The sequence below is a fragment of the Eptesicus fuscus genome, chromosome 7, assembly GCF_027574615.1.
Source record: "Eptesicus fuscus isolate TK198812 chromosome 7, DD_ASM_mEF_20220401, whole genome shotgun sequence".
NCBI lineage: Eukaryota > Metazoa > Chordata > Mammalia > Chiroptera > Vespertilionidae > Eptesicus > Eptesicus fuscus.
This window is the reverse complement of record NC_072479.1, coordinates 61031851-61052343: the sequence shown is the minus strand read 5'-3', so window position 1 is coordinate 61052343 and position 20493 is coordinate 61031851. Positions and strand designations below refer to the sequence as shown.

At 51.5% G+C, this 20493-nt stretch overlaps 1 protein-coding gene across 1 annotated transcript in view; it reads right to left on the bottom strand.

Moving 5' to 3' along the window:
- Positions 1-20493, bottom strand: part of VDR (vitamin D receptor) — a 68493-nt gene that overhangs the window by 24443 nt on the left and 23557 nt on the right. The window contains exons 3-6 of the mRNA XM_028144255.2: positions 20243-20390; positions 9565-9695; positions 2037-2221; positions 1681-1801 (exon numbers count right to left, since the gene is read on the bottom strand). Coding sequence (XP_028000056.1) covers positions 1681-1801; positions 2037-2221; positions 9565-9695; positions 20243-20388 — 583 coding nt within the window. The 5' untranslated portion in view covers positions 20389-20390. The remainder of the gene's footprint in view (positions 1-1680; positions 1802-2036; positions 2222-9564; positions 9696-20242; positions 20391-20493) is intronic.

The window sequence follows — 20493 nt, the reverse complement described above, 5'->3', positions numbered from 1 at the left end:
GAGGGTGCAGGCCAGGCTGAGGGACATCCTCCCCGTGCACAAATTTCTTGCACCAGGCCACTAGTGTGTGTGTGTGTGTGTGTGTGTGTGTGTGTGTGTGTGTGTGTGTATAGTTTTTATTTTCTTAATATCTACAATGAACATGTACTACTTTTGTATGATAAAAAATGCTAACTAGTAACTAACTTGGATTGTTAAATAAACATGCTTTACTGGTCATGCCATGGGGGGGTGGTGAGCATCTCAAATCAATTGACTTATAAGAGGGTATCAAAACTCCTAAATAATAGAAAATTATTATTAAAAACTGAAGTACAGACAAATGTGACATGCAAATGGACCCTCATTGATGCAAAGAAATATGCCATCAAGTGAGAGGGATGTATTCCAGGTGAGGGGCCGGGATCGGTTGGTCAGTCTGTGCAGAGATTAGTGTGGTGGGTAGACACAATGTCTGGCTCCACCTGTCCTTGATTTGGGATCTATATCCATCAGTGAATCTGAAGGGTCCTAGTTCCCCCGGGCAGAGGGAGAGGAGGCCCCAGGCAGAGGGCAGCAGGGTTGGGGTTGGCTGAGAGGTAGAGGGATGAACGACAAAAGCAGGGGAGGGTGAGGCAGGAAGATGAAGAGGAAGGCAGAAAAAAAGCACATAAGAAGAAAAGAAAGGATGGGCTGGAGGTGACAGGTCCTCTATGGCCTAATGGTCCCCCAGGACTCTGGGGTAAAGTTGGCTGCAAGGGGAACCTTCCATGCCAAATTCTACCTTCCAAAAGGCTCATGCTCTAATGATTATAGTTAACAATACTGTTTTGAATATTGGAAAGTTGCTAAGAGTAAATCTTAAAAGTTTTCATCACACACAAAAAATCTTTGTAATTATGTAAGGTGATAGATGTTCATTTGTTATATATAAAATCATTATGTTGTACACCTTAGACTTATACAGTGTGATCTGTCAATCACCCTATATAATAAAAGGCTAATATGCAAATTGACTGAATGGTGGAATGACCGGTCGCTATGATGCACACTGACCATCAGGGGGCAGCTCCTGTGTTGAGCGACTGCCCCCTGGTGGTCAGTGAGCTCCCATAGCAGGAGTGCCGCTCAGCCAGAAGCCGGGCTCACGGCTGGTGAGCGCAGCGGTGGTGGTGAGAGCCACTTCCACCTCTGTGGCAGCGCTAAGGATATCCAACTGCAGGCTTAGGCCCGCTCCCTGCAGGTGTCAGTTGGACATCCCCCGAGGGCTCCCAGACTATGAGAAGGCACAGGCTGGGCTGAGAGACCCCCCCCACCCCACCCAAATGCACAAATTTCATGCACCAGGCCTTTAGTATTTCAATAAAACTGGGAACACTAAACAAAAATCCCATAGGGCCCAGGCTCAAAATAGAGGAACCAGGTCTCCCCCAAGGAGGGAGCCAGGGGCAGAAGCCTGGCTCAGAGGGAGTAGCAAGAGACTACTGCAGGCAGACCTTGCCTGGGACCCCAGCTTGGCCTTTCCCAACGTGGGCCCTTGGGCAAGTTCTGCCTGTTCTGAGTTCTACCTATTCTGAAGACACCATGTGGCCCACAGTGTGATAGGACCATCCTCCCATTGGCAGCCTCGGACAGGTAGGTGGGGAAGCTCTGGGCTCCTCTCCCTGCTCACCAGGGAGCGAGGTGTGCAGTCCCGCTTACCTGGGGAGCAGGTGTACTGATCTGAGCAGGAGGAGGATGAGTCCCCAGAGAAGCTGGGCATGTGTCTCAAGGATGGCCCTGACACATTGCTGCTTCCACCCTCAGGTTCTCGAACCGGAGGCTGGAAGGGAAAGATGGAGTGTCAGAAGCTCACATTTCAGGCCACCTTCCTACTTGGGCCTTGATCTCCGACAGGATGGCTTTAAGGAAGTTCCATGGGAGGGGGCGGCCACCCTAAAGTGAGAGGGATGAAGCAACCTCCATTGCCCTTCCCCGTTGGACTGGGAGGCCTTGGCCCTCTCCCCGTGCCCAGGATCCCCTTGTGGCTCATCCTTCAGGGCCAGTAGGCAGCCTACCCGGAACTGGCTGAAGTCGGCATAGGTGGGGTCGTAGGTCTTGTGGTGGGCATCCAGCAGGATGGTGATGATGCGCTGCTGCTCCTCCGACAGCCTGGGCCGCAGGCTGTCCTTCAAGGCCTCCTCCTCCTTCCTCTTCAGAATCATCTCCCGCTTCCGCTGCACCTCCTCATCGGTCAGGATGACTGTGGGCAGGAAGGAAGCATCAGGAGGGCTGGGCCTGCAGCTCCTCCAAGAAACCTTCCCCTAGTCTCTAAAGACACAAGATGGGAGGGCTGCCTCCCCCACCACACACTCAGAGCTCACAGAAGGGGGGAAGGGGTTCCTGCCTCAGGGGAGGCCAAACCCACTCTATGGGTAGAAAATTGGATTTTCTATGTTGAAAAGGCAGGCACCTGAGAGAGAAGGAAAGGAGGATCTGAGTGGTGGATGGCCTGGACATTAGAGAGGCTGGGTTCTCACGCCCATGGTGTATGCATCTGGACAAACTATTTAAACTCTCTGGGCTTGTGTTTGGCCCGGCTGGTGTGGCTCAGTGGTTGAGTGTCAACCTATGAACCAGGAGGTCATGGTTCGACTCCCAGACAGGGCACGTGACTGGGTTTCGGGCTCCATCCCCAGTAGGGGGCGTGCTGGAGGCAGCTGATCAATGACTCTCTCATCATTGTTGTTTTTATCTCTCTCCCTCCCCCTTCCTCTGTGAAATCAATATAAATATATTTTAAAGAATGACAAGTTTGGACCATGCAATCTCTTCTAAGTCCCCCTTTTTTTGTTCCTTCCTCCATAAAATGTGTTCAGGGGTGGCGAAGTAAAACATCTGCCTGGAAAGATGGACTGCTTTGAGAACTGAATGTGATGCATGTTGAGCACAAAGCAGCTAATCATTCAACATTAATTCCCCCTCTCCTCCCCCTCCCCATATTCCCTGATCCTGAGGGAGACATCAGGGGGAAGGGAGGGTGAGTGAGTCACAGTGGGGACAATCACAGTGTTGGAAGCTGGGAGGTGCTAAGAAGACGATCCCATGTGGCCATTCCCACATCCAACTCTCCAGGCATGGAATTCAGGCATCTGATCTATTCTGACCAGCAGCGAAAGGCTTTTCATCTTTGGTTCCTTGCAAAACAATACCTCCCAGCCTGTCCAGTCTTGAAATTTCTGCCCGAGAGAGTTTTCAAGTCCTCTAGAAGTCCCCGACAACCACACCTCATTGTTCTAATCGGGGAAGTTCTCTCCAGCTGCTATCCAATTGTCTGAAGATGGGGAGACCTCACACCCCTTCATGCCATGCAGGGGCTCGGGGTGGTGCTGGGGCAGCTGCCTGGAGGGCGGGGCTGGGAGCAGGGATGCCTGGCACAGAAGCCAGGCAAACAGACCTCCTGGCGGGGCTTGCTGAGAGCTGACTGCAGGAGTGGGCACTGGGGCCCGCGGCCTGTAGCTACTTGCTCCGTGCTGGTGTTGCCAAGGCCTCTACCCACAGAACTGGGGAGTTTCACAAGAGCAGGGAAGGCAACCAGAACCTCAGAGTGGGTGGGTTCCAGGCTTCAAGGAAGGCCCATTGGCCCAGGCGATTCAGGAGGGGGGAGGATGAGAGAAGTTGGTGGGGGGTGTGGAAAAGCTTATGGTGGTAGGAGTGGGCAACCAGAGCCTCGGGCACCGCAGAAAAGGGATGCCTGCAGCAAAAGATGGTGCGTTCCGTCCCCAGCCGAGGTAAGCCATACTAAGAGGAGGACTGGGAGGAGGCCACGCCCAGATGACTGACTCACCTGCCCGAATTGCTGCCAACTATCCTCCCACAGAGGGTGTCTGCTCAGACCCCAAAAGGTCAAGTGGAGTGGGAGCAGGGAGCAACCCAGTCAAGAGAGGGTGCCAGGCTCTAGCCTGGAGAACCCAAGAGTAAGTGTCTGGTCTTCCCTGCTCCCCCGAGGGGTGGCCAGAAGAGTGATGAGACTGGAGCTGGAGGGGCTGGCTCTGCCCGTCATGCCAGGGTGTCCACAGACGTGGGCCAGTCCTTGTGGTTCCATAATGTCTCTCCTGCTCAGAAACTTCTCCTGGGTCCTTATTGCTTACCACGTGCAAACTAACGTCAAGGTTCTCCAGGATTTCGCTTCTTCCGGACTTTCCAGCTTCATTCCCCAGTGCCTGTGGCTGCACTTCCGCTCTAGTCGCGTTGGGTTTGCTGACCCGTGAACGTGACCTGCTCCCTCTTGGCACCATATTTCCACTCCTGCTGGACGCCTGTCCAGCTGGGTCTTGTCTCCTCAGTAGCTGTGCAAGTTCTACCTATTCTTTTTCACCCAGCGTACAGGTGGCTGTCTTTTACATGAAGCCTTTCTTGATTGCCCGGATATGCACCGACCCCCCCCCCCCTTTTTTAACCCTATAGTATGTCTAGTTTTACATTGGCACCCAATTGCCTTCCACTCTGTAATATTTATGGTTAGTGCGGTGTGCAATAAATGCCTGTGTAGAGAGAACCTAAGAAGTTCAAAGTCTCCTTCACTGGAACTATAGGCTACTGACTAAGGCAAGGGGCCACATCTTATAATTCCTGTTTCCCCCATAAAGGCTAGCTCAGTGGAGCTTTCTGGCCATGGTACTTGTTCAATAGTCTGATATATTGGATTCCAACACATCAAAACTGGCTGTACCTATTATGTGCTGGTTGCCCTGGGCTCAGGAAGGGATATACTGCATGTACCCTACAATGTCAGGCATACACACGCTGAAGGCCCGTCCACCAGATACTGAGCTGAGCTTACCTTTTTATTTAAATCATTGTTACTGAAATATTTTCAACACAGAATACCCTGTCACAGAACACCTGTAACATCATGTAATCTTTTCTTGATGATTCAGAGGCATCATTCCGAACAATTACTGGACTTTGCAGGAACAAGGTTATGACCTCAGAATTCTTCAGGGCTGTTTCCCTGCAGTGCATGACTCAGCCTGCTATGATTTTTTTTTCTTGTGCTGCTTTCCTCGGCTTTCGGTCTCCCTCTCTCTGTTAAACTATGTGTTGTCTCTTCCTTTCGCTGCCTGCCCCTAGAAGTGTGCCTTCTCCCCTGAAGAGTTACTTCAAGTCTGTTGGGAGCTGGCAATTCTGGTGATCAAGGTTTTTTTGCAATAAAAAAGTGTAAATAAAAATGGATAAAATATATAGAGGTTTTTATGTACTGGGTACAATTCTAAGTGTGGTTTTGCTTTTTCATATTAACTCACATGAATTTAGTCCTTGTAAGAACCACCTAAAGCAGGTGCTATTATCCCCATATTGCAGATGAGAAAACTGAGGCCAAGAGGCTATATACCTTGCTCAGAGTCACACAGCTAACAAGTGGTGGGACTGGCATTCATCTCAGGCCAGGGTGGTTCTAGGGGTGGGGGGTATCTAGGAACTCATACGGCCTCTGATTAGAATCAGCTAAGTGCTCAGTAGGGCCCTGGTCCTCAGCATTGAACACACAAAGTGTTCTAATCCATTTGAAGAGTATGAAAAATTAATTAAAGTAGCAAAGTTTGTAAATGATTTACTTCGAAAGAAGATTCAATGTTAATCGTATGACACTGTTCCTCTGGATCACTAGTATCAATAGGGACCACCATCCTTCGTGCAGTCCCAGAGGAAGAAATGCTGGGATCTGCTGGTTTCAAACAGGGGCCACCAATCTGTGGGCCTCCCTCCAGGCCACATTGTCTGGGGACTGAATAAATCGTAAGTATCTCACATATGCAGATGCTATTGTGATTTATGAAATACATCATTTGTTTAAGGGGCTATTAATTCCGTAGGAGATCATCATTTGCTCAGTGAATTGCTACTAAAAATGCCATTACTATCACGTAGGAGGACATTTTTTTTTTTTGAAGTTAAAAGCCACTGACTTAGAATAAGAGCAAATAGGTTCTGAAAGAGCATTTGATGGGCTCTCCAAAGAATAAAGTGCATGAGATGTGCAGTTACGTACTTACTTAGCATGTGGATAGATTCTATAACTAAGCAAAATGACAAATAACAAAAACTGTTTCACCGTATCCTAAATGATGCGAATAAGAGTTAGTTCCTACCACATTTCATCAATGTTATAATGAAGCAACGTTGAATAAAACTTATTCGAAAATCTGCCGTACATGGATTTTGTGAAACCCATATGGCTTCCTAGCAGCTTTCCTCGACTCCTACTAAGTTCCTTGCTGAATGAGAAAACAGCTTTGGGCAAGTTATTCCCATGCCAGAGAATCGAGTTAGGGAGGCAAGATCTGAAAGCACAAACAACTTAAAAACATTTCAAATTGTCACTGGTGCCTAACATCAGGGAAGCAGACATAAAGGTTTTCCAAACGAACGACACAGATGATATCAGGTTTGGGGGATCTTCTTGATCTATAGACCAGTGGGAGAGGTAGTGGTACAAAGAAGCACATGGGAAGCTAACATTCAATCATTCAACACATTTATTGAGCACCTACTATGTGCCAGGCTCTGTGCTAATGCTGGGTGCAAAAGATGCACAACTGTGAACATGTTAAACAAGTTAACAGAACACGTACTTCTGTGTAGGACTGGTCTACCAGAAGCGAGAACTCAACTATGAAATTTCTTGGGCTCCAAGGACATAAAGTCAACTAGGACTTGAAGAGAGAGAAAGGGAGACTTCAGTGGGACCAAGTTCTCTTCAGCTCATCGGCAGGGCCCTAGGCAGTGCCTTGGAATGCAGGATGAAGGAGCTCTGGCCCACTGGGGACACCTGGGGGCTGTGCTGGGCTGGAGCCCATAGGTCTGGTCTTTGGAAACAGACAGACCTAGGTTAGAATGCCCACACCATCATCTTATTAACTTAGAGGCATGTTCTTTTAATTCTTCTGAATTTCCTCATCTATTGAATCTTAAAGGGTAATGACATATTTGGGAATTGAAGAACTTAACAAGAGAATGCATGTGTATGACACATATCTGGCACTCAGTAGGTGGTCAATAAACATTGGTTCCCAGGCTCATCCCTTCCGCCTTCCTAGCCTCCTCCAGGGAAGGGTCACCTCCGTTGCCCCATCAGAAGGGACCTGGGTTTGCAGCTAGGGAGCCGGGTGTCCTATGGTTTACAAATGCTGACACTCAGTTGCCTTGGGGCAACAGCCTGCCCTGGTGATAAATGAGCAGCAATCCTAGGGATATGACTGGGAACTCCCGATCCCAGGGGCATGACCGGGAGCTGAGAGGCCTCCCAAAGCTTGGCTGCCCCAGGCAGGGACCACATCTGTCCCTGGAAGACCTTCCCTTCCAGGAAAGTGGCCTAAGAGCTTAGTGCTAGACCAAGGCTTCTATTCTTTTCTTTCCTTTTCTTTTTTTAATTCTTACCCGAGGATATGTTTATTAATTTTAGAGGGAGGAAGGGAGGGAGGGAGAGAGAAAAAAAGAGAGAGAGAGAGAGAGATAGAGAGAGACATCGATTGGTTACCTCCTGAACATGCCCGACTGGGGATTGAACCCACAACCTTTTGGTGTATGGAATGATGCTCCAACCAACTGAACTACCCGGCTGGGCCAAGTTTTCTATTTTAAGTGGAGCTCTGGGGTCCATCCCTAACTCAGTGTAGCTCCCTGCACTGGCATCTAGAGAGTGGTGGGCATGGGCCACACTGGGCATACAGCAGAACCAGGGACACGGGGTTCCATTGGGAAGGACTGAGGCTAGGGCATGGCTGGGGCACAAAGCTGATTGGGGAGGATGGCCACATGGTGCTCCTGGGCAGGGGTCCCCTGACCCACTCAAGGTCTGCTCCTCACTGTGGCTGCAATGCTGTCCGTGGGGCCCAAAAGGGATCAAGGAGGGGACTCCGAGTTGGCGTCGAGTCTCAACTTGCTTTCTGACTCCAATCCTGATAGCTTTACCTTCATGGGGCTCAGAGGACTTCTTGCTGCAAGCCGTTAGTCATCTCCTTCCCCTGAGACACAGGAGAGGGGCCCCCCCCGGATATCAGTGAGGCCGGCCCTGACCGGAACTCCTGCAGCAGAGCCTTACTGAATCCCCGCGGTGTTACTCTGTGCTGCTCCTGGTTGGCTGGAGCCATAGAACCCAGTCTTCCTGCCCCTGGAGGCTGCTCACACACTCCCCGGGGCGGAGCAGGGGCTGCGGCTGCACCTGGTTGGTGTCCAGCACCGGCTCACACGGAGCAGGTCGCACCGAGCCAGCGCGTGAGAAGCCCAGCAGGCACCCAGGCCTGCAGCCTGCACGCTCCAGGATAAACACGGGAGCCGGGCGGGGCAGGGGCCTGGGCACGGAGCGATGAGCATGTCGGGGCCTGCAGGCTCTCGCGGGGGCGAGGAGGAACAGGCCTGGAAACTCCTTCCAGGGCTGCCAGTGTTGTCTGGGGAGCTGGGATCAGGAGTGAGGGGCTGAGAACTGCCAGAGGGGCCCCAGGTGAGGGCCTCCACTCTGCCTCTGTTTCTCAGCAACGGAGATTGTTTTTTCCCATCAAGGAAGAAATTTCCCATCCCCTCAGCCCTGTATGTGACTTTTCCTCTTGTTCCGGATACATCTTCCTTATACCTGCTCCCCCGCCCCCCCCACCCCCCAAATAAACAGTCCCATAGCCAGGAGGGCCGCCGCCTCCCCAACCTCCTCAGGCCTATGGCCTAGAGGGCCTAGGCCCTGTCCCAGGGTCGAGTGCAGATCGCAGACAGGAGTGAGCAAGTGGCAAAGCAGGGGCTGAATGTACAGAGGGCACCCATGCCCCGGCCAGCTCAGTGCCCTTGCCTTGAGCCCCCGAAGGCGCTGGTTAGCCCCTCCCAGGATCTACTGAATTCAGTGTCTACTTTGGTTACCAAGTAACTGGTACCAGAGCTCAGATGCAAAGTCCAGGGGTCAGAACATCTGAAACTGCCCCACCGATCCACTCCTCCCGCCCCAGAGCTGGACAGAATGTCCTGTAGGATTGCCCCTCTTTCTCTGTCTGGATCTAGAGGGTCATCCGAGAGTCCAGTGCTTCCCCTCACAGAATCTTTCCACCCAGTATCCCTGGGCACCAGCCCTCAGATTTGCTCCCAGGGCCAGAGAGGCTGGAAGGCTGGGGTGGGGTGGACCCTAATGCCAGCCAGGCTCTGAACATTCATTCTCCCCACCACTCTTCCCCGCCCCAACCACAGCAGGGCCCTCTCCCAAAGGCCAAAGCACCCTGGGGTCCTTGAGCCTCTTTCTTTCCCCTCGGATCCAGGGAGCTGTGAGCACAGTGATGACATCTTGGAGGAAGACTGACCTGGGAGCTCAGGAAGGCAGTGCCTGGCCTCTCCCTCCCACCAGCCTCACTGGAGGGCTCCTCCTGGCCTCCAAGACCCATACACACAGAGGCCTTCACCCTGGCGGTTCGGCCACCCTCCCCAGGCTGCTGGCCCCGGATGCCAGGAGGCCAGCAGCTCCGGGGAAAGGGCGGGCACACCTCTCTGGCCAAACCTGCATAAACAGCAGCCGGAGATCCCCTGCCCCCAGTCCCGTCCCAACCCCCTCCCTGGCCCCTGGACACTCACACTCCTTCATCATGCCGATGTCCACACAGCGCTTGAGCCGGCAGGCCTGGCAGTGGCGGCGGTTGTCCTTGGTGATGCGGCAGTCCCCATTGAAGGGACAGGTGAACAGCGCCTTCCGCTTCATGCTGCGTCTGCCGAGAGAGGGCACGTCCCCCACGGGGTCACCCACCTTCCAGCGCCTCAGTCCTGGCTGCTGTGACAGCGGGAACCCGCCCACGAGGCCCCGGATGTACATTTCTCCCCCAGAGGACCGGGCCACTCTCAGTGACCTCCCCGCCCCCCACCGTGGCAGCCGCGCCCTCCTCTCCCTGTCTGCTCTGCCCCCATCATTGCTTCATTTACTTCTACAGCACTCTACCCCTCACTCTTCTTGTTAATTACACAGGAAATATATGAGTGAATTAACCGAGTAAAAAAAAAATTTTAAATACTGAAATCTGCAAAGTAGCCCTCACTGCTTTTACAGAGCCATTTTGAGAGGTGAGGATGCTAGTCGCGGCCTTTATTTCCTAGAGTCCAGAGATCTCGAAGGCTGGGGTAGGGCACCCCCGATCCAGGGAAAGACGTGTGCACAGGTGCAGGGAGAAGCGGGGAGAGGCCCAACCATAGCTTTAGACATCCACATAATCTGTCCAGAAGGAGAAGGGGCCAGGTGAGGGGGGGCAGGGGGGCGGCGCTAAGGTCTGGCTTTGGTTTTCTGAAAGGCAAGGAAACAAAGGTTCTGTAAGAACAGAAAACTGTCAGAGGTTCTCAGCTAGGAAGCCAACACCCACCTGGTCTCCACCGCGAACGTGTATCTATGGGTGCAAACTCATTTTCCTGGTTCCGCTTCCTCTCCCGCTGCCAACCATCCCACAGGGGAGGCTGCACCAAGGCCACCTTCCCAGGGGCCTCCCACACCTGTGTCTTAGAGGCCTTTCTCACTCCCCCCCTCCAAGCCCCAGCAAGGGGAGGCCCCACCTTCCCCCCAGGACAGGTGGCGGGATTCAGCCGGGAAAGACGATGGCAGAATCATTTTCTCCCTGAGTAGCATCCTCCGAGGCACTAAGCCTTAGAACTGGAGGCCCAGGCCTGACCTTCTCCTTTTCCGGGAGATGAGCTGATGACATCATCTTCCCCAGAAGTCACACACTCATGTTTCTTGGTGAAAGGTGACTCACTGTTCACATTCACTAGAACGTACAGGGGGTTCAGGAAAAACACAATCAGTTGACATGGACACATGGGGGCCAAGCCAACCTGACCCTAGAGATAGGGGAGAAGAGAGCAGAGGACCAGCTCTGCTGGCAGTCACAGTCCCTACGACCCTCAGGGGCCCAGAGACTGTTAGTGCACCCCCTTGTTCCGTGGAAGGGACCACTGATGTAAAGAAACTCATCAGTGAGGCGAGTCAGCAGGAAGTGAAGGCTCCCAAGTTGGAATCCTTAGGGATGTGGGGCGTTTAGCTTCCTGGATTGAAGGGGCTACTTCATCCCCAGAAACTCAATGTGCTCCATGAAGCTGAGCCCACAGGCAAGGGGCTCCGAGCAGCTGGCCCTTGAGCACAGCCAAGGTGAAGGACAACCCAGCGGTCCAGGAAGTAGCTGTTGTTGGTTTTGGCATTGGCCCCTGTCCCTCCTGCCACAACCCTCATTACCTGAGGCCAACCAGCAGACCAGGCCATTCAGGGAGGTGGAGTAGCCTGGGCTATTGGGGGTGGTCTACCTCCGAGCCCAGGCCACCCAAGGCTGTGTCCTGCCCCTGCGGTGACTACCCTGGGAAACACTCTATAGCAGGCGTTTGCCTACCTTTATGGAAATAGGAAACCTTTCTCCTTGAGCCCCCATTCCTCTCAGCAGCTTCCCAGGCGGACAGGAGAGTGTGCAAGTACTCTGGGCACTGTGAGGGCTACCCCGGAATGACATGCTATCATCACCACAGGGCATCTCTCTCACTCTCTCACTCCGGAATGTGAGTTTGGTCCCCGCATCCCCCCCCCCCCGCCCCCCTCTTTTAATCCTTTCCACTTTGCAGTTCTCGAGGCTCCACCTGTTACCACAAATGCTCAAGCCCCCAGAATGCCCATAATTCTCTAAATCTACTCAAAGACCAGAAGTTTTTAATTCAGAGCAAACTCTCATTCCCCTCCCCCCTCTTTTTTTTTTTACAACTGGGCATTCACCCCCACCCCCGGGGGCTGAAGGGCTATGTCCTCCCACCCACTGCCCAGTCAGGCTCAGCGATCTTCCTGTTCATTCTCTGGGCCATGGGCTCCAGGAGAGCACACAGAGGGCACCTTCAGACACAGGAGCCAAGGCCTCTGGCCAGCCCCGGCTGTGGAAAAGCAGTGCCCTTGCTTCCAGCTGTATCGTTGCAGTATGAGGCCTAGGAGTATTGAGAGGAAGGGAGGAGGAAGAAGAGGAGGAAGGAGAAATGAAGAGGAAGAAGATGGAGGAGGGAGGGGAAAGGGAAAGAGAGAGGGAGGGAGAAAAGCAAAATGTTGCAAGTCCTCGGGCCAGGCACATTATCTCACAGCAGGGCCCAGGCCTGTGGTGAGAATGCCACCCGTGCTTTTCACTCTTTGCCACACCTTGTGCCAGCACTCACCAACCTTGCATTATTTGAGCAATGCAGAAAGTCACCTATAAACTTATGAAGCTCTTCAATTATTATTTAAAAAAACACACAGTTAAGCAGCTCTTCCCATGCTCCTCTAAAGGCCCTGGAACGGTAGCAGGGAAGATGGAGTTTACCCATCACCTGGAGCATCATCAGGCTCTGGAGTGGGTCAGCTTTGGGGGATGGGAAGCTCCCTCGCCAGTTCAACAGGCAGCCCCAGGTCCTTCCTGGAGCCCAGATCCCAGAGCTGCCCCTCAGGTGTGTCTGGCCCAGCACGGTTGTTTGCCGGGACACAGGTCCCGCGGGCTCCACGTCCTAGCTCTTCTCCTGCCGTCTAAGGACACTTCCACACTTGTGGCTGTCATCTAGCCTATGCCCACGAGGAGTCAGGGCAGCCAGACGGGCCAGGCCTGGCTCTGTGCTCTGTCCTGGAGAGGCACACCCTGCCCTGCCTTCTTCCCAACGCCGATTGCCGGTGAGCTGGTTCGGTTTTGAGAAACGAGAGCCTCGCGTTTCCATGGGAGCCCGTAGCCTTTGCTGCTCTGAGCCTGGACCCTGTCATCCGCTGGACGGTTGGCAATTATACCCCAGTTCAGGAAGGGGGTAGGGGCGGTGCAACAGGCCTAAATACAGACACGTTTCTAGAAAGTCAGGGGTGAGAGAGGACATGGGCCCAATCTCATGCCAGAGACCAGTTCATCAAGACATGAGCAGGTCACAAAAGCATCAAGTGCCTGGGGCTCGGGCCTGGGACAGCAGGGTCCTTTGCCAGGAGGTGACCCTGCCAGCAGAGACACAATTGTAAAACCTGAGCCTGGGGCCAAGTACCAGCTCTGGGCTTTGTCTCTGCTGCTGCCCTGAGTGTCACAGACATCTCAGAACCTGGTCTGGATGCAGGGGCCTGGTGGCTGGAGCTTCTGACAGGAAAGACCAATGTGGTCTGACAGGTGGAACCTACATGGCTGTTTGTAGGTGGTGGCACCCAAGCGTTCTCAGCAGGTGATTTTAAAAAATCAACTTTAACAGAAAATAGGTTAACAATGTAGTAAAGAGCACTGGCCTTTTTTTGGAGGGCAGTTTGGCAATATCTACCACCATGGAAAAAGCACAGAGTCTTTAGCACAGTAAGTCTGCTTCCAGGAATTCATCCTGTGGGTAATCCAGCCCATGGGCCCCAAGATACGTGCAGAGGGTGGTTACCGCGGCACGGAGAAGCCAAGGACGGAGCCTAAACGCCCAGCAGCGGAGGCCGGGTCACAGAGGCCGAGGGCAACGTACAGAAGGAGGTGGCTGTGAGCAGGACACAGGAGGAACGGGAACAAGCTTGAAGAAGCGTTCTTCACCAGATTAAAAGCAAGACACAGAATGGCGAATAGAATATACCTGCCCCACAAATTTCATGCACCAGGCCTCTAGTTAAATAAATAAAATAAAAGAAGTACAGCTTTGGTTAGATTGATCTGTTTGGGTTTAAATCCTGATACACAACCCTGGACATGTTACTTAACCTCCCCAGGCCTCAGTTTCCGCATCTGTAAAATGAAAGCAACCCTACAGAGAGGGTGTAAGGATGAAGTAAAGGACGCAGGACTGGACACAAAGTACACACTCACTTAAGGGCAGGGAGAGGCAGGGGGAGGGAGTGCTGCCGGAGGCTGCAGAAGGCGGTATTGCACCATCCCAGCGAGAACCTGAGACCTGGGAGCCAACACCAGGGCTCTGCAGGCAGCAGAAACTCAAACATGCTGCTGCTTTTTATGTTGCTGCTCCCGATGTCTTAGACCCGCAGCCCCTGTGGGAGTTACAGCGACGGTTGTCCAGTTTCCCTGAGCACCAGCCAGTTTCCACGGAGCCTCTGACTGGAGTAAAGGTCGCTTAGAGCCTCCTGGCCCAGCCCTTCCTTTTTCACACCTGATAGTTAACTCCTGTGCAGGCACCTTTTCTCAGAGATCCCCGCGGACACGTCACAGTCACGGGCGTCCCAGGGTCCATGATAGAGGAGAGCAAAGGATGCCCTGTTCTCAGAAACTAAGTCACTGGAAAGGGAAATAATCATTGTCGCTTACTGAGAGCTTCCCATGCCAGTCCTTCACATATTATCTCCAAGGCTCTCAGCACCCTTCCAGAATAGGGATTATCCCCATTTTCCAGGTGATAAGAAAGGGCCCAAGTGACATCACTTGCTTCATGTCACACAGCTAATAAAAGTGAAAGCTGCGATTAGAGTCAAGTTCTGTTTGATTCCAAAGCCTCTGGGGTTCTTACATAATATGGTCCTTATCACGAATCTCCCAGATCTCAGTAGCAGAGAGAGCAGCAGTCAAACACATGCCGCCAACAGCCCAAGAGCGTGTTTAAAGGGCTCCTCGGGACTCACAGGCCATGGACAGAGGCATACCTGAGCTGTGTGCGGCTTGGAAGTGTGGGGTAACATCTGGCCGTTCTCTCTGCCGGCCCTACATTACCACAGTGCAGGGTAGACTCATGCCAGTGCGCCCCGAGAAAAGTGCTGAGTTCCTAAAGAAACAAAACACTGGCCAAAAAGAAGTGTAAGGTCTTCCTCACCTCTTTGCAGCGGCCTTTCCTGACAACTCCAGTGATCTTCCCTTTCCAAATACTCTGGCCTTCTCTACCCAAGCGTCCAACATCGCTCTGAGCCCATCCATAGAGAAAGTGCCCACCCCACCCCTGTTCTCTTCCATTCACACTCCTGAGCAGCTGTGGCGGGAGGCCAGTGCCAAGCTGACCTGGACAAAGTTCTCCCAGCAGCACTGACTTCTTGGTGACTCATTCACTTGTGCCCATTGAAAAGCCTGTGCGACCGCTCCTCCCCTCCTCTCTACTTATTTACCCCATTGACATTTAAGCACTTTGAGTTTTAAGTCATTGGACACCTGCCCTACGTCTCTGTTTCCCTTCACATCACAGCTTCTACAAATATCACCTGGGAAAACTTCCTGAAAGCACATTTCTTGTGTTCCTGCATCCTCATCAGCCTTCCCTTTGCCCCCCCCCCCCCCCCTGCATTCTACAAGACCCCTAACTGACAAGGTCCCTGAGAACTTCAGGGCTAGCAATTGAGAAGGCATTTCTCCACACTGCCTTTGTTCACTTGGCACTTTGCAACATACAGCTTCACAGTGTTCTGATTAAGGAGAGATTAACAGGAAGGATGAAGACAAGATGGAGAGGCAAACAGTGACCTGCTTCTCATTCTCGCCTTCCAGGACATCCTCTTAAATTTCACCAAAATCTTCATTCTCTCTATCAAAGGATCCCTCTGGTTTTCTTCTCTGTTCTTTACACCATTCCCTTTACATTAGAGCCTGGACAGAGCCTTTCATGACCAGAGATTCATGCACCCCTATAGGTCATCCACTACATAATATACTTTGCAGGAGACCCACATATTTTCCCCTCTGGCCCTTACTTATGCTCTGGTTGTTAACATACACTGAGTGGCCAGATTATTATGATTTCTGAATGCATAATAATCTGGCCACTCTGTGTGTGTGTGTGTGTGTGTGTGTGTGTGTGTGTGTGTTAGAGGCCTGGTGCATGAATTCGTGCATGGGTGGGGTCTGGCCAGCCTGGCCAGGGGAAGGGGACATGGGTGGTTGGCTGGCCTGCCTGCTGGTCAAACTCCTGGTCGAGGGGACAATTTGCATATTAGCCTTTTATTATTAGGATATACACTGAGTGGCCAGATTATTATGCGTTCAGAGATCATAATAATCTGGCCACTCAGTGTATAGACAAGACATATAAACATCTACAAGCCTGCCCATGCACTGGACATGCCATCTTTCTCTGAGGATGTTCATGTATTCCCGAGGAGCAGGAAGCAGGAGCAACATGAATTAGCTTATAGGAGGACTGGCTCACAACTGTCTCTAATTCCTGACCATACAGCAATAGAACTGTCCAGTCTTCATAATCACACTTCACTTTGATTGTGAGTCTTGGACCTGCTGGGATGACCTAAGTGTTCCTAAGTGCAAGAGAGCTGTGGTGTGCTTTACAGGGAAAATACACGTTCGATAAGCTTTGTTCAGACATAAGTTCAATGTTAGTAAATCAACAGTATGTATTAAATAAGGTGCCTTTAAACAGAAAACACACAAAAAACAAGGTTATGTATTGATCTATTGATCTATTGTGATCAGAACCGCACAGGAACCTGACCCTGTATTTCCCCTAGGAGCTTGATTATGAGTTTTGGACCTGCTGGGATGACCACAACGAGCTCCTAGAGCAGTTTAGTTTGCCTACCTTAGAAGTCAATTAAACACTAATGGTCAAACAGGATTACTGGTCCCCAGGGCTTGAAAAATAGCCAGTGACCCAGCACTAAAGTGATGCTCTTTCTTTGAGAACTGGCTTGAAAGGGTTGGGTGAACTCCTTGAGAGGAAGGACTTGGTTGCCTTATCTTTGTGTTTCTAAGCTTGCAGTGCTCGACATAGATGGTACCCACCACTGACACTGGGATCAGGATTTCACAGACCTAGTGACAAGGGATTCTCAAACAACTATCTGAACTAAACTAAAATGGAAGAATACTAAGTAGATTTGAATGAAGCAAAGGAGAAGTAGGGGGAGAGGAAAAGAGAAAGGGATAAATTACGTAAATCCAGTCCATTCTTGTTTTGCGAGGTAGTTACATTCTATAAAGTCAACTCTAACACTGAATTAGGGAATACTGAACCACGGCTTCCAGAGGAAATACAGGGTTAGCCTGTGAGCCTCCAATCACGTTTTTGTCAACTGATCAATACATAACCTTGTTATGTGTGTGTTTTCTGTTTAAAGACACCTTATTTAATATACACTGACTGGCCAGATTATTATGATCTCTGAACGCATAATAATCTGGCTACTCAGTGTATATCCTATATAATAAAAGGCTAATATGCAAATTGTCCCCTTGACCAGGAGTTCGACCAATAGGCAGACTGGCCAACCGCCCATGTCTCTTCCCCCTGGCCAGGCTGGCCAGACCCCACCCATGCACGAATTCATGCATCAGGCCTCTAATACACACACACACACACACACACACACACACACACACACACACACTGAGTGGCCAGATTATTATGTGTTCAGAGATCGTAATAATCTGGCCACTCAGTGTATATGCTGTTGGTTTGTTAATATTGAACTCATGTGTGAACAAAGCATATCTAACATGTATTTTCATTGTAAAGCACTTCACAGCTCTCTTGCACTTGGGAATACTTGACGGCACTTCACACCAGTTTTGGGGGCCATCTGAAAGAGTGAAATCACCAGCACAAAGCACACATATGCAAGACACTTGTCACGAAGTAGAATGCAAAAAGGACACTTGTTCAGCACAAGAAGTGAACAGAAGGCAGAACAACATGGCCCTTGGCTGGGAATGTGTGCATTGGGAGACTCGAACTTTTTACCACTCCGCACATGCCCACAAATGACCACAGAATTGCTGCAAGTATTGATTTTGAGGTTACAAGTAAATTTTAGCAGGTGAGCAAATTTGCAAATACAGAATTCACAAATAATGAGGATCGATTCTGAGTGTGTGTGTGTTTATCAAACAAAACTCAAACCAAACCCCAACAGAGATGTTGACGCTTCAGATAGTGCAGCCAGGCTCAGTCATCAAGACAGGGACAGTAAAGGTACAAGCAGACCGAGGACAAGGTAACAAGATAAGAGACCCAGAGCCATCCATGTCACCACACACCAATAGTGTGGCTGTGTTGCCTGTGGACACACTCTGCTACCATATGCCATCCTTAGCTCCTCTCTCCAAGATTCCTTAGAGTATATTCCTGGCTCATGGCCAAAACCCCTGCCTGCAAGTCCTGGCATTAGGGGCAGCATGCTGTTTTTGTCTAGTTCAAATTGTTGCTCGAGAATCCCTTGTCACTTTTGTCTGTGAAATCCTAATCCCAGTGTCAGTGGTGGCTACCGTCTTTGTCCATTTTGTCATTTCCCACACTTGGCCCTTGGCATGAGAGAACCCATCCTCCCTCCACCCAGATGCCTCACCCAGTCTTGTCCCAAGGATTCAGAGCCTACAGGTGTTTCTGAGGGCAGCAAGCACAGCTGCACAGAAATTCGAGCTACTCTAGTGAGGAACTGACCTCCAACATGCCATAATACAACCAGCAGCCACCTAAGGGTCCTATCTTCCAGAGTTGAACCCAGTAGTAGGTGACTGGGAAGAAAGGGGACTTGTGTGTGGGGGGGGTGTCCATAATTAATCAAACAGCCCCAAGAGCTGTTGCAGACCTTTGGTGAGATGTGACCTAAGGTGAGAGTCTCCATAATAGTAGCTCATAGCCAATGTCTGGATCATAGATGCTCATTAAAATCTGATGAGGGAATGTATGAAAGAAAACACAAAAGGAGGGTGGAGGGCTGGAGAAACTTTTGTTTATTTCATTAGAGAGGCGTTCTACTAAGAACATCAGTGTTGACCCATGACACTAAAAATAATATACTTATCTTGCACTTTATGTTTTTTTCAAAGCACTTTTATATATAATCCTGTTAATCCTCAGATTAACTGTACATAGTAGAGGGATTATATATTAATGTACCATGTGGTTTAGTTGAAGTAACTGTAACATAGAAAAGTTAAGAGATTTGAGCAAGAACATACAGTTAACGAATGGCATGGCCAGCTACACAGCTCACACATTTCTGACCGGTTTCGTGATAGGAAGCAGGCCCTAACGTGCACCCAGACTCCCCCATGATCACTCAGGAGCAGCTCCTCATCCCCAGTCCCTCGCAGGAAAGGCTCCTGGTACCCTCAGCCTGGGCTCTGGAAGGCCCACCCTGCCGGAAGTGCAGGCTTCAGGCCAGAGGAACGAGAGACGTGGCAACAGAGTCAGAGCCAGCGATGCTGCTGGTCTGGTTCCCCAAGCTGGGGAGCAGGCTGCTGGGAAGCCGAGCGGGCATCCCGTGCCAGGCCAAACAGGCAATTAGCACCCACAGAAACCCCGCTGCCCAGCGATTACTCAAGGCAATGAAACTCCAGGCCTGCTGATTCCCGGGACAGAGGGCAGGTGAGCCTGGAGCCTGTGTTTATAGAGAGCCCAGGAGCCCCTGAGCCAGCGGGGATCCACACAGGTCCCGCGGCCTCTGGTTCACGCTGTCCTCCAAGCTGAGGCCTGCAGTTCAGAGAACCAGGCTGACCTCCGTGTCCTTGTTTTGGACTCGGTTTGCTCTTTTCGCCTTTGGTGGCTGCAGCCCTGCCCTTCCCTTTGCCTACCTCCACTCAAGACTCCTGCATAGAGCTCCTTTCTGGATACCTTCTTCAGGTTTCTCTCCCTCCAGTATATGCCCAGTGCCAGTTCCTCACGGCTCCTAGTCCCATACTGTAGTTCATCACGTTCCCATCCTCCTTCCTTGGCTTTGGATGGGAACCTCCTTCATTCCCTTACCAGTACTTTCCCCATACCCATCCCTTTGGTAATGCTGCGCTCACAGAGAAGGAGAAGAGGCAGCTGGTAGAGAAACTGGCACTGACCAAACACGACACCAAACTGACACTGCCTGGGCATTCTGAAGCCGGCTTTCCAACCCGGGACAAGCAAGCCACAGAGGAAGGAAGACACGGGCACAGATCAGCTATGGAGGTCCGGCCAGGGGTGCAGTTTCCCTCATTCCAAGAAATAGTTTGATTTGGATGGGAGGGCAAGCTCTGAGGTCAAGGTCTTGGGCTCCCCCAAGGACATGCCTGTCTCGTGGATTAGAAAGCTGCCAATGTCAACTGGGGAGGAAGTTCAGTGGGAAGGACAGACACATGGGTTAGTGCAGAGCGCTGTGGGTCAAGGGGTAATGGAAAGATGGGGACCTGCACAGTGACCTCAAGAAGGCATTTTCTTGGAGGGTCAGAGGACACAGATGGAGTGAGGAGGAGAGGGGGAGGAGATACCCTTACCGAGACCCTGTGGCTCCCAGTGGCTGTGAGAACTGGCATGTGCCATGGACAGGGTAAGGAAGGAGATACGGAAATGCAGGGGTTTTCTTCATGGGGAATCTTGCTCCCTCTCCTCCTTCCCGCCCTTGGGGAGGACTCACCTGAAGAAGCCTTTGCAGCCTTCACAGGTCATAGCGTTGAAGTGAAAGCCTGTGGCTCGGTCTCCGCACACCCCACAGATTCGAGGCACATTCCGGTCAAAGTCGCCAGGGTCAGTCAGGGAAGTGCTGGCCGCCATCGCCTCCATCTCTGCAAGAACAGCGGCAGGTTGTGGCCAGAGCCAGAGTCAGTGCCGGGGCCAGCAGGCATCCCTGCCCCCATCTACCGGGAGCTCTGTGCAGCTGGGCAGCTC